Source organism: Thrips palmi, unplaced genomic scaffold, assembly GCF_012932325.1.
Source record: "Thrips palmi isolate BJ-2018 unplaced genomic scaffold, TpBJ-2018v1 HiC_scaffold_1, whole genome shotgun sequence".
Taxonomy (NCBI): Eukaryota; Metazoa; Arthropoda; class Insecta; order Thysanoptera; family Thripidae; genus Thrips; species Thrips palmi.
The window spans coordinates 4,909,597-4,922,204 of NW_023144620.1; the positions used below are offsets into that span (position 1 = coordinate 4,909,597).

General features: G+C 58.9%; 1 protein-coding gene across 18 annotated transcripts in view; it reads right to left on the reverse strand.

Annotated features, from left to right (window-relative positions):
• LOC117642323 (coiled-coil domain-containing protein AGAP005037) overlaps positions 1–12,608 on the reverse strand; it is a 113,880-nt gene that overhangs the window by 89,616 nt on the left and 11,656 nt on the right. For 15 of the 18 annotated variants that reach the window (XM_034380410.1, XM_034380551.1, XM_034380523.1 and 12 more), the window contains one exon: positions 2,929–2,994. The exons of 2 other annotated variants lie outside the window; for them this stretch is intronic. In XM_034380410.1, coding sequence (XP_034236301.1) covers positions 2,929–2,994 — 66 coding nt within the window. Of the gene's footprint in view, positions 1–2,928; positions 2,995–8,852; positions 8,902–12,608 lie in introns of those variants that run through there. One more of the 18 variants, XM_034380501.1, reaches the window with a different exon arrangement.

Genomic DNA, 12,608 nt, shown 5'->3' on the forward strand with positions numbered 1-12,608 from the left:
CGCGTGCCTCGCCCCGCAGCGCCCCGCAGTGAGCGCGCCTTCCACATTCGCAACTACTCAGTTAACGGCAGTGGGAAAACACCAAACAATCTGATACGCTCGTTTCCGCCAGTTTCGAGTTTACTCAGCGTAACGACGTTTGTTTCGTTTCCGTTCCAAGGCCAAGCCCTTCCGCGGAGCGCCGCGTCCTGTTTATCCCGCAGATGGAAGGCAAACAGGGACGGATGGCACGGTGGATGGCGTCATGCAAAAGTGGCCGCGGCAGATGTGTCGGGACGACCCGCACGTCGGCATCCCCGGGGACCTGGCACGGGCAGGGCCTCCCGCCACCAGACCTGCTACAGGCCCTCCTCCAGGACCTCCTCAGGACCTCCTGCAGGACCTCCTGGCGAAGCGAGGATCCCCGGGAACGCGTCGCAAGAGCGAAAAACAACGAGGAACGGCGACGCGGCGACGGAATGAATGTTTGGCCGGGTCCAATTCCGAAATGGACGCAGCAGAAAGCGCGACACGCGGGGATTTGAACCGTGGAAACGGCTTCCCTCTGTCGCCATGTTTTTTTACTTATTTTTGCCGTCCGTTGTTCTTTTTATTCCCGGTTCCGTTCGCGCCGCTGGAAGCCGGAGGACGGAGCAAAAGGCCCGGGGAAAGCCAATTGCAAGCATTACGGAGAACAGCTGTTAACTGGGGGTGACTGAGAAAAAGAGGTGCCCGTTCACGACGATGCCCACTCAGTCTCGCAATAATTTAACGCCCGATTTCGCTCATTTCGTTAATGTGGTGTAGTTGGAACAGAATCATCACCAATAAAGTCTAAGGGGGGGACTAGGGAAACTGAAAAACTGCACGCTACGCGTCCACCCGCCTGTTCCTCAGAGGGTAATGAAAGCCGTATAAACGGGCGGTCTGGGACGAGGACCTCCGTGCCAGAGAGAACCTGCCGGGAGCTGCTCCTATTGGCCGGCGGCTGGATTATCCCTTTCCTTTTTTTTATCGCTCACTTCCTTTGGCGAGAAGGGGGCCAGACTGTGCAGGCAGCGCTCGAAAATCAGGAGGGGTGCGAACCCAATGAAATGAACGGGAAGGAGGCGGGAGCCCTCACCACGTCGCCCCGCATCACGGCTGAGTTGCACAGACCCCCTCCCCTCCCCCTTTTTGTCCGTGGAAGTGAAAGAGCCGCGGAGACAGTGCAAACAAGCCCCGGGTCAAAGGCGGGGATGAAAACGGGGCCGTTTGGGGGAGGGGGGGGGGCTGCAGGGAAAACACCGAGAAAACAGAAGAAATGCACGGTATTGATGAAGTGAGTTATAGATTCTCCTCCAACAGAATGTCGGATGAGCTGAAAGGTTACAATCACTCATGTGTCGCAATGATATGAAGGCGCCAATTTAAAATAGATTTTACTTTTGTTTTGTGCAGGGGTGGTACGCGAGCGAGCACACATACAGGACACTCACACACCCACTGCACATTTCGAGATAATGGCACATGCCACTCAGCCCCACTCGGCTCCAATTCGATCGTGCCGTCGTCCGACGGCCTGACGAGCCAATTAACCAATTTTAACTCGAGTCTGTGCCCCCGTGACCCAGTTCCGGTGACCGCGGGACCACATCATTACGAGCACAGTGCGCGCTTCGAGTTCGATGGGCCGAAAACAGCGGCCGTCGCATCGCAGGTGAAGCCGCCCTCTGTAACCGCCGTAAAACTCATAGCCCTGCGCGTGCCTGACCGGTGCAGCAGCGAAAAGTCGTTCCGGAAGTCACGTGACCGTAACAGCTGCGGGACAGGGCGGTTTACTACCGAGCCACCAACTCCTCCAAGCGGCCCGCCCCCTCCACTCTGCGACGCACCGCCACGCCAGCCACGCCCCACTTGAGGGAGAGCGAGATGAAGAATTCATTAGACTGGCAAGGATCTCGCTGCATTTGTCTGCAAGGCGGAGCCCCGCGGAGGAACCGGATGGCACGGCCAGAAGGCGAATCCGCCGAGTGGCACCAAAGCACGTTTCTTCCCCGAACGCCGCCAGCCAACGCGGCGCCTCGCAGCGAGCGCAGTTGACCCGATCCTTTTATATCTTTTTCTGCAGGCCTGGACCACCGACTGGCCCAGCTTTGGGAGGCAGCCACTGCATTTGCCTCGTTGACCCGCACACACTCCACCAGCGTCAAAGGGGTGGCCACCACACGCGCAGCTCGATGAGAGGACCGATGGCAGAATCCCGGATCAACTTTTGAAAACTCCCGCAGGGCTGCCCGCTCCCGCTAAGTTTATCTCGGCCGCTCCGCTGCCTTTATCAAAGTGGTGGCTAAACGCGGAGGGACCGAAATAGCGAACCTGACCGAGGACTGAGGTTGACCCCGTTCCCGCATGTAGGCGCGCTGCGGCAGAGCGGCCCTCTTGCCCGAACACGGTCGCGGAAAGCCATATTGGCCGCATCTCGTGAATGGAGCCAGGGGCGCTGCCAGGGGCTCGGGCAGGGGGCGCGGCCATATGAAGATGGCCCTACATCAACATGGCTCTGGTGACGAGGGGTGGCTCCGATGGGGACCCGGGATCTGGTGCTCCCCCCTCACACACACATACACTTTCTCTGTAGCCAGGCGAAGCTGGAGCAGCATCAAAGATACCGACCAAGTTTTAGGCAAAGGGAGAAGGGGAGGAAGTTCCGCAGTGCCCCCCCCCCCCCCACACACACAGGGTGGAAGGTGATCCCGAAGGGCTCCAGCCACGCTCCCTGCGATGCCGAAACAGCCGAGGCAGCCCGGCCCTGGAATGCAGGCAAACGGACCGCTGGCGTCAAATGCCTTCTTGATTGCAACCCCCCAGTGTGGAGCGTTTCGCCGTCACCTCAGAGGCCAGTTGACAGGCCGTCAAAACGGCAAAGGCCGGGAAATAGCGCCACGGGCGAAAAGTGTTGACAGAGACCTGATCGTTTGCTGAAGCGATGACGTCGCTCGTGGGAACCGGAGTCGTGCACCTTGGACCTCTCACCTGTGGGCAGAAGAAAGAAAAGGGCAAATCAATCATCGTGCTTTCCTTCACAAAACGGTGGATTCATTCATCCGGGGCATCGCCCATTCAGGGCGGGCAGGTTATTAGCTGGACCGGGAGGCATTCATCACTCGCCTCGCAAGGCCGGGTTTCACACATTCTTATTTTCGCACTGTTGAGGTTGCTGTTTTTAAACAACAGTGGTCGTCAGCTAATGTGCTTTTTTGGCATAATCCGACATGGAGCCCCAACTGTGACCGCAGACGTCAACTCGTGTCCGCACCGACTGGTTTCGCTAACTTCGGGAACAGCGAACTCGGCGAAGGGCAGGCCGAGAGTCGATCCCCAGAGAACATGGAGAGTCGGACCGCGTCGAGCCCCATCCCCCAGCGCGAGTCCATCTTGCGGCAACAAGGGACGCTTGCGCAATAGCCGCAAGTTACACACACTCAACATCTTATGATCGTTTCTATACGTATTACGATGGTTTTTCATCGTAAGGTACGCATAAATTTGCACATACGTATTATGCTTAATTTTTCATCGTATTACGCATGAATTTCATCGTATTACGCATGAATTTCATTGTATTACGCATGTATATCATCGTATTACGCATGAATTTGATTGTAGTACGTATGTTCTCATTTCAACGTATGTTACGATGGCCCTTTCATCATAAGAATCTGAGGGTGCAGAGTCACATCCAAAACGATGCGCAAAACGACTGCCGGAAATTCACGCAGAACCCTTTATACAGGTCCATTCCAACATGAAGCGCCTTCCCTTTTCGACAACAAACACCCAAGGACCCAGACAAGCGACTTGCCACAACGTTTCCCCTTCCAGGATTCGCTGTTTGCCCCGCCACAGTCAAAACGGGCACGAAAACGTCGGCAGTAATAACACAAACTCGGCGTGCTTTCTAACGGAGCGAAATACGAGCACTCATCTTCCGTCGGAGCATAATTGAGAGGGCCGAGGAAGGGGAGGGAGGGGAAAAGGGAGGGCATCAATTATCCAGAGCGAAAACAATAAGGAAGAGCGGCACGGTGAGGCAAAAAGAGCGCAGGAAGAAGGGCTGGCTGGTCCAGCCCAGAGGCCCTGCGCCCTAGGCCCTCGCACATTCGGCCGGCGCACGCTGCTACACTGCAAAAGGGAAAATGGGTTAACATCGCTCGGTTGTCGCAGCTACATATCCGCAGCAGTTTCACCTCCAACTGGCCATAGTGCAGGAAAATTGTCATTTTCGCCCTAGAGGAAGCATTGGAATATACTTTTTCTTCGGGTTCATTCTATTGCAGGGTGTAACGACTATGCCGTTTCCACCGTCAGTTTCACTCTCTAGGACACTCGAGCAACCACTCGGGAAGAAGTCACGCGAGAGTGTCGCCTGTTCCGGAACCTCGGCCCGGGACCGGCCCGCTGAAGTGCCGCGATGATGATGGAACCAAAGCCGAGGACTGAAGAGGCACTCGAACCGAAGAGGCGGTGGCCCTTGACCGAGTGGCATCCCTTTGTCACTGCCTCGCGCTTCGCACGCCGTCGAGTCAAAACGCCCCGCGCGTGGCTTGCGTATTCGAACGCGGCTCGCGGTTCAAACGGGCCGCGGAGAGGGAATGCCTAATGCGTTGTAGACGCGCAGCCTCCGTCAAGGTTAAGCTGGGTGGATAGGATGCAGATTAGATAGAAGGGAAAGGCTGCAGGGGTCTCGCAGACAGCCGACTCTGCCTCATTTCGGGCACTGATAGGGAAAAGTACAGAAAAGTGCGCAGCATGTCCGCCTAATCAGAATTTAGCGTGGTTCGCCCGTACCTCGCAACAACTACGGGCATTTCGTAGACGTTTTCCGAACCACTTTCACATGAGGCCCTCGGAAAGAGTACGGACAAGCCCCCCCAATCCCATTAAGTTGGCTGGAGCGCCGTGCGTCCACGGCTGGGCCGTGCCGCCACGCCTCGGCGCGTCGCGGGCTGGCCTACCCCGCCAGGCGTTTGAGAGGACGAGAGTCGGAGGCAGCAGAGAGACCGCGCCGCACTTCATTTCGATTCCGGATCAACTTTGCGACTGCGTGTGCCGCTATACCACGCGCAAAGCGAGAAAGGCTCCGAGGGCCGCCACGCTGCAGCGCGTAAAACGCACACAATGTCCGCCAAAGAGTGCGATGGCTGCGCATATCAATACGCCGCGCCGTAAAACGGGGCGGCGAGGGAAGGGCTGATGGAATTGAAAAGCGGGGCGAAACTTTTTGTGTCCTCGGGTGGTTCGCGAGTGAATTTTGCACATGAAGGCAAAGGGACAAAAGTCTACTGAAAGTTGGGTGAGCGAGTGCTGTTGGGAAGGGTTCCGTTCGTGGTGGTCAAGTTGTTGGTGAAAAGAGTATCGGGTCTCCGATTTCAATGCTGAATCGGATATCCCCGTCGACTCTAGGTGGTTTCGAACCCGGGGCTGAGACGCTACCAAGCATCACTCTTTCTCTCGCTGCTCGCTGCTCGCGGGAGGGGACGCCAGCGTCGCCAGCCCGGCTAGCTCTGCGAGCCCTAACAGGGCTTAAGGTGGATGTTTGGTCAGCGCGTCGCGTTGTTTGCGGGTCGGACCGGTCGGACAGGTGAAATAACGACCCACCAGTACACGCCGGGGGCAGGGCGGCACGCGGCGACACAGTACGGCGAAATGAAAAGAGGGGATTTTTCTCAACATTTGTGTCACGCTTCGCCTCGTTGCGCGGCTACAATTAAAGCACAAATTTCAACACATTTTCCGTTTTTATGTGTCACAAAAAAAGGTTTGTTTCTTTTCCTCCGTTCACTGTGCTTACAAGGTATGATTACAAGCCAAACTGTTAAAACAAAGCAGGGAAAAAACAAAACCCGGGCGGCTCTATTAAGCTGTTGGAAAGTTGAACCGCAGGCACGGCAAATTCCTCTGAGGTCGCGACCTGCAGACTTAAGGCGCCAACGTCCTGGCTGAAGAATGTACATCAGAGGCACTAAGTGACGACGCAGGGGTTGGCTTATGGGGGCCCCCCCTGCCTCCCCGGGCAGGTTCACCCGGCCGTGAGAAACGCGGCGTTGGCCGTTCGTTAACAACTTTTGGCGGCAGGAGGGTCGCTGGCTCGCGCCTCGCGGCCCAGCAGGGCCCAGCGCGGCCAACGCCCCGCCGCGCGGGCGGAACGTCCCGGAAACGACGGAAGCGGGCAAAAAAGAATGAAGCGGAATGGGGAGGGAGAGAGAAAAAACGAGCCATGTTCCGGAGGCGGCGTGATATGCCGAGAGTTGGGCGCAATCAAGGTCGAACGCACAGGACTGAATTACGGCGTTTATTCCAGTCAAAAGGCCAGAAACAAGCGGTGATTTTCTGTGAAGCTTGTCCAGTGGAATCCACTTCCTTGATTTGGGAAGTTGTGATGTTGGTCGGAACTGATCAGCAACTCCCGGACGCCGCGTCAACGAACAGGGCTCCGTCGAACAATTGGCTGGCCTCGCGTCCGAGGAAGCCTGTGAGAGGAGCTTTGAGTCCGGGCTGCCGCCGCTGCTGCCGCTGGCGCTGGCGGGCTCGGTGACCAAGAGCCGGCCGAAACTAGACGCTCAGCACTTCTGAGGCAAGTGACGGGATCCGGGACTAGGGATGGATGAAACGGGGTGAGGGGGACGGGGACTGCGCAGCTCTGAAATGGGTCTTCCCGGGGACGCAGTGCTGGCGCGGCCGGCGCTCCAGCCCGCCTCGTCCCTCGAACCGTGCTCGTGTTCTCATCAGGCTTCGCCAGGGCAGCCCGGCCGGGATCGCCCGGAAGAGATAAGGGCAGGACAATTATTTCATCCCAGCGGCCACCAGTATCGGCTGGACGGCTCATTGCCCGGGTTCGATTCCCCCGTCGACAGCCTTCTCCCCACGCCTCAGTGGCCATCCAATCGGGAAGCAAGGGAAACGTTCTTGCAGGAAATCCGTTTCATTATATTTCCCTTTTAAAAATGAAATTGCTTGTTTGTTACTTTGCGCAAGGGTATCCAGATCAGTGAGGACCAAGTGGGGATCTTCCTCTCGAGACAGTTCCCTAGCACAGTCGATCTCCGTCAGCCGACTAACTACCGTGGGCCGCCCAACCAGGGCCTTGCCTTTTGTTTCGCGAGTTAATTGCAAAAGCGGCTGAGAGGCACTGCCAGGCTTCCAGGCCACCGGGCTAGGCGCAGGAAGCGGTGTGTCGGCCTCAGGCAAGGCCTCAGGCAAGGCCTCAGGCAAGGCCCCAGGGCCCCGGGGGTGTTCAGGCATTCAGTGTGCAACTTGCGCCGAGGACGGGGTTTACCCGCGGCGTCCAAACAGAGTCGACAGACATGACGACAAGCCGAAGCGCCGCCGGGCAGACAAGTCAGGCATCGCGTGGCGTCGCCGTGTCTCCCTGGCGTAGCCGTGCCAAAGTGGACGAGAACCTCCCGGCGGCGCTCTGAATCATGCAGATTTTCAATGACGCTGCAGAAACAACGAGCTGTCGCAACAACATCGCGAGACCCACTGCCAAGTAAATCTCAACCCAGTTTCGCCGAAGTGGAGCGGCGGTGCGCGCGAAGGGTCTGGAGCAGTCTTTGAGCCGAACAGAAACAGCCAGACGTGCTTAGGTGCTCGGTGCTGGGTCGATTTCGTTTTCTCGACAGTGTTTCCTTCCTGATGCATGACTCGGCTCTCATTCGGCTTATCGCGAGGGACATTGGCGAGGGATCCCGGGGGACCCGAGGGGCCGGCAAAGAGAGGCGAACGAACGAATCAAGGACAAGCTACCGTCCGCCGCGTCCGCCAAGCCCATTTATTCTCCAACCAACAGCACCAAGTTTCGCGAATTACCGCGTGATTGCGTTTTAATTACTTGGCTGTGGACAGCGGCTGCAATTTTACGTTCTGCAAACCCAACGCGCGGGCGAGGCAGTGCGGGAGCGGAACGCAGCAGAGGCGTGAGCAGGGGTAGTAGTGTTTCTCGCTCGCCCGCTCCACCAAAGGGCAGCAGAGGGCCTGAAAAGGTCCGTAATTCCGCGAAATGATGTTGTATTGAAGCCACGCGGCTCCCTCGTGTGGCTGTGCGTGTTAGCTTTCTTCTGGGTCCGAAATGTTTGTGGGGTCGAGAAAGGTTTTCGAAGTGGGTTAGCCCCGTGGATCGACGGACCATCGAATTCTCCCGCCAAGCGGTTCAGCCAGGCAGACGCCTACAGCTTCACTCGTGCCTGCATACCTTCCAGGGCGGAAGGCGGTACCAGAAGGCACCCTTGGAGAATACGTAGTTTTATTTTCTGAATGAGACAGACAGGTAGGGCACACGTGTGGGCGGGCAAGACCGGGGTCTTGCAGGTCAACCACACCCTCCGGACTACCTCACCAAGCCACGGCAAGCCACGGCAAGCCACGGCAAGCCACGGACTTGGCGGCATTGTTGGGGCATAATAAGGCAGCCTCGCACGGGACAATAGGCGGCCATGTATTAGTAAGCACGGCCGTAGAACTGGTAGGGCTCTCTCCCTCGCCTGGTTCTGTCTCGCTCTCTCGCACACAGGGGCTCAGGGCACACACCTGAAACATTCGAAGGCTCTGGAGTGGTTTCAACGAAAGAGGCCGTATGGTTATCTCGTTCCTTTCATTTATTCATGCACCCGACCTTCCCCAGGGACTGCGCGAGTTGGTCGGCACTCGAAACAATGAGGAAACGTACGGAAATTTTATTGAGTTCAAAGCATTGAACCACCGACCAAGATCGAATTCACAGCGACTGTCCAACTCAAGGCCTTGACGCTCGACTTGAATTGGACAGCAATTAATGAGCACTGTCTCAATTAGCAGACCATCCTCCTGTAACCTTGACCGCGTTGCATACTCACCGTCCAAGGACACACACTGCCGCCACACGAACATGCCCGCGCCGAGACACGGCCCGAGCAGCAGCAGCACCCCTGCGGCGGCCTCCACGGTGCGGCCCGGCGCGCCCTGCCTGGCCCTGCCGCGTCCTGAGGCACACACACGCTCACGCGGACGCACACGCACGGACACGCACACAGAGACAAGAAGTCTGCCACCTTGAAGACCGCAAGCACGCGCGCACCTACGGCCCCGGTACATTTTCGGTACGTCCCGCGACGGTGCAGAGACGGTGCCGAGACGGTGCCCCCGGGGCCGGGAGGGGGAACGGATAGGGCGAGGATAGGGCCGCATATGAAAACAACAAAAAGTACTTCCGCGAATGGCGCCCCGACAGCAGCATTAGGGCCGCAGTACTTACGAAAGAAACTGCATGCATACGGCCTTGTTTCGAGGGCGTCTTGTACACGCCGCAAAAAGGGCTATTCTGGCCCTTGGATTTGGAGGGGAGCCTAGAAAATGCCGCCATGGCAATGCAAATTCTCCCGAGCCATCGGCTAGAGAGTCTCCAAGGACGAGATCACGCTCTTATGGGAGCGTACAGAAGAGCACATTGAAGACACGAGAGAGCGCAGATGAATTTTATATGCGGGCAAAGGTCAGCTTTTGCGTCTCTCTGGTCTCTCTGGCAGTCGGGAGCAGTAGTAAAGCTGGCAGGGCACACGCCAGTGTGTCAAGATGACTCGCTGGAGCACCGAGCTGCATTGTTCGGGGGAACCCTCTGCGGGGCAGGCGATCACGAGAGGGGCGCCATGGACAGCCCGCCGAGAAGGCTGCGAAGCACTGTGTACGCATACACACTGCGATCCATCCCCACACACGGGAACAAACTCACGCACACATTCACACACGACCACACAAACTACAACAACGGCGTCTCGCCCCTCCTCATCTAAGACGAGAAGGTGGGCGTGCGGCGAGTTTGCGTAGGGCGTCGGAGGGGGAGAGGAGACTTTGGCCCCATTTCGCGCTTGGCGTCACCGAAATGGGGACAATTAAGGCAAAATAACCGCCCTCCACCGTTTGTTTCCCCATTCTTTTCGTACTCGCTGGAAGGCTGTGCTTTCGCCTAGGTGTCGGGGCCCGGGCTAAGTGGTTTGTTCAGGCCGCGTCTTGCTGACTGTCAAGTCCGTGCGCGGAGACAGGCCAAGGCCAGCCAAGGCCGCCGTCGACGTGGAGCTCGAAACGTCGCTCGAATAATGTCAAAGTTTGTTTTTCGAGGTTTTGGGTGTGTTTTCTTTCGGTGACCACCTTGACAAGCCGCTCCACCGTGGGTGGAACAGAGTGGCGGGCCTCGGCCTGGTTTGCTGGGCTCCGCCATGGCTCCGCGGCCCCGCCCCGTAGACCCAATTAGCAGCGTGTCCTGTTCGGCCCGGAGCCTCCTGCCCGACAAGCAGGCCGCGCGCGAGGACGCCAGGAGGACGCCGCGTGACCGCAGAGTCCAGGCGGAACTAGTTGCCGGAAAGTGGGCGAGGAGTGTAGAGGAAACGCTGCCAAAAGCAGCAGAAAGTGTCCACCCAAATGAAATCGGGTTCCATCTCTCTTGCTCTGTGGACTCTCAGCACTCCCAGCAGTCCGTCTTCCTCTGGCCGGGGAAACTCGGCGTGTCCGACACCCTGCGGATCTCGGCCAACCACGTGTCCGACCGGACTAAATGGAGCGGTCGGACCTCGGCCCGCCTCGCCCGCCTCGCCCGCCCCGTCGACAGCACAATAAGCCACAGCGCAGCGTCCGTCAATAGTGAACCCTTTTCCGGTCCGACGGTTCGTGGCGGCAGCGGGGCGGCAGCGGGGAGGAGCCTCTGGCGAGCGACCGCCACCGCCTGCCACTGGCTGCCACCACCACGAGGCAGACGCCGGGAGATGCGGTGCAACACCGCACTTGGAAAACCAGCGCAGACTCTCGGCGTCCTCAATTGCGATGAATCCGGGAGGTTCGAGAGAAAAACACCCGCTGTGGCCAGAATCACGGGGGCTTAACCATCCCCGATGATGGCTGTGCTTTTATTTCCCTGCAGCGCCTCCGTAAACTCAATCCCGGCAGGGATGCGCGCTGCAGCGTGACCCCAGCGGTGGAACAGTGGAGCAGTGCTGCCCGTCCGGTCCGATTCGTGCCCCGGAGCGTAAACAGTGGCGGTGGTGGTCCAGCCCGGTGGCCCGGCCTGGTGGACGGCCGCGCGCGCCTCCAGGGACTCCAGGGACTTTGGGGACTCCGGGGAGCGGCGTGACCAGGGCAGAGCGGCAGGGCCCAGGCCCGGGCCCAGGCCCACCAGGCAGGACACGGTGGCGCTGGTTTACACTGTGCCCCGCGCCCGATTGACGTGTCCCTGTAATTGCACTTCCACGTGGGGCGCACGTGGAGCTGTAGGGCACTGGGGCACGCCTTCGGTTCGGCCGGGTGGAAAGCTGTTTCGGCACTGTGATTCGCGCTCGGGTGCTCCCTGCACAGCGTCGTGCCACGGCCAAGCAGCGCGAATAATAACCAGCGCCACGCCACTGCCAAGCCACTCTGCGCGTTAAATTTCAGCGAGGCATAATTATGATCTGTCAGTCGGCACACACCTGGCGGCCGCCTTATTTCCCCAGAGAGGGGCGCCGTGGCGGCCGTGGCTCTGGACAGGCCGCGTGCAATACAAGGAGCAAACACTTTTAATGAGACGCGGTCGCTCAAAATCCGCCAGTCTCCCCGCAGGAGAAATTTTTCAAAATAAAACGAAATGGGTGGAGAAATGTTAAGGCGGCTGGTGGACCGCGAGGGAAACGGGAGATGAACGGCCGGCCTGAGAGACACCGCGCCGCCGGCCACACCCAGGGCACCCCGCCTCCAGGCGGAGACAGTCGGAGACACTGCGTGGCGGCTGCGGCGCTGTCTCGCCGTAACCTTGGCGCAAGTTGCCTGGCTGGGCAGGGCTGGCGGCGCTGGCGGCACTGATGATGACTTAGTTTCATATTTTGCCCGGAATAAAGGAGTCGCGGCGGCGCGGCGTGCGAGAGCGGTCCCGACCACGGCGCAGCCCGTCGTATAAACGGGGCGTACTTTAAGGGAGCAGCCTCCGAAAAGAGCCGAAGGGGAAGCGAAAAAAAGCAAAGTTTTACGCTGGCTTTCTGGGCGGCCGGAAGAGGTGTACGGGAATTTTATGTAAGGCCGCAGGAAATGAAGACGATATTCCCATCCCGAATGCCCTCGTAAGGCGCGGTGCCTGGCAAAGCCCTGGCCTGCAGGCGCCCGAGGCTCGACAAAGCCCTCAAAAACTACCACCGAGTAATATGCGGCCGGGGTGGCAGCCGGGCCAGGTAGGCCTGGCCTAGCCTGGCATGGCCAGGGGTCGGGTCGCGGCGCAAGGTCCAAGGGCAGCCGGCCGAGTCCGCCGAGTCCGAGGCCCGCCGCTGTAAAAGTATACATATCCCAGCACCGCGTCGCGCGCCGCCACACAGAGCTCTGACGGCGGACCGGCCGGCCCGGCCACTTCCCTTTCATATTTGACATGTTTGCCGAAGTTTGGTGAGACGGCATGCCTGATTCAGAGGGCTTCGGGCCCGAACCGGGCCGGGCTGGGGGCGCGCGCGGGACGCGTTCCACCGCGTTCCACCTTCCAGCACTCCATTCAGCGCGGCCGCTTCCACGCATCGATACGTCCGGTCCCGGCGAGGCCGACGGCACAGCATCCCTCCCCGAGTCCCATCTGGCGCCGCCGCGCCGCCAAGCAGCGGCCGCTAAGA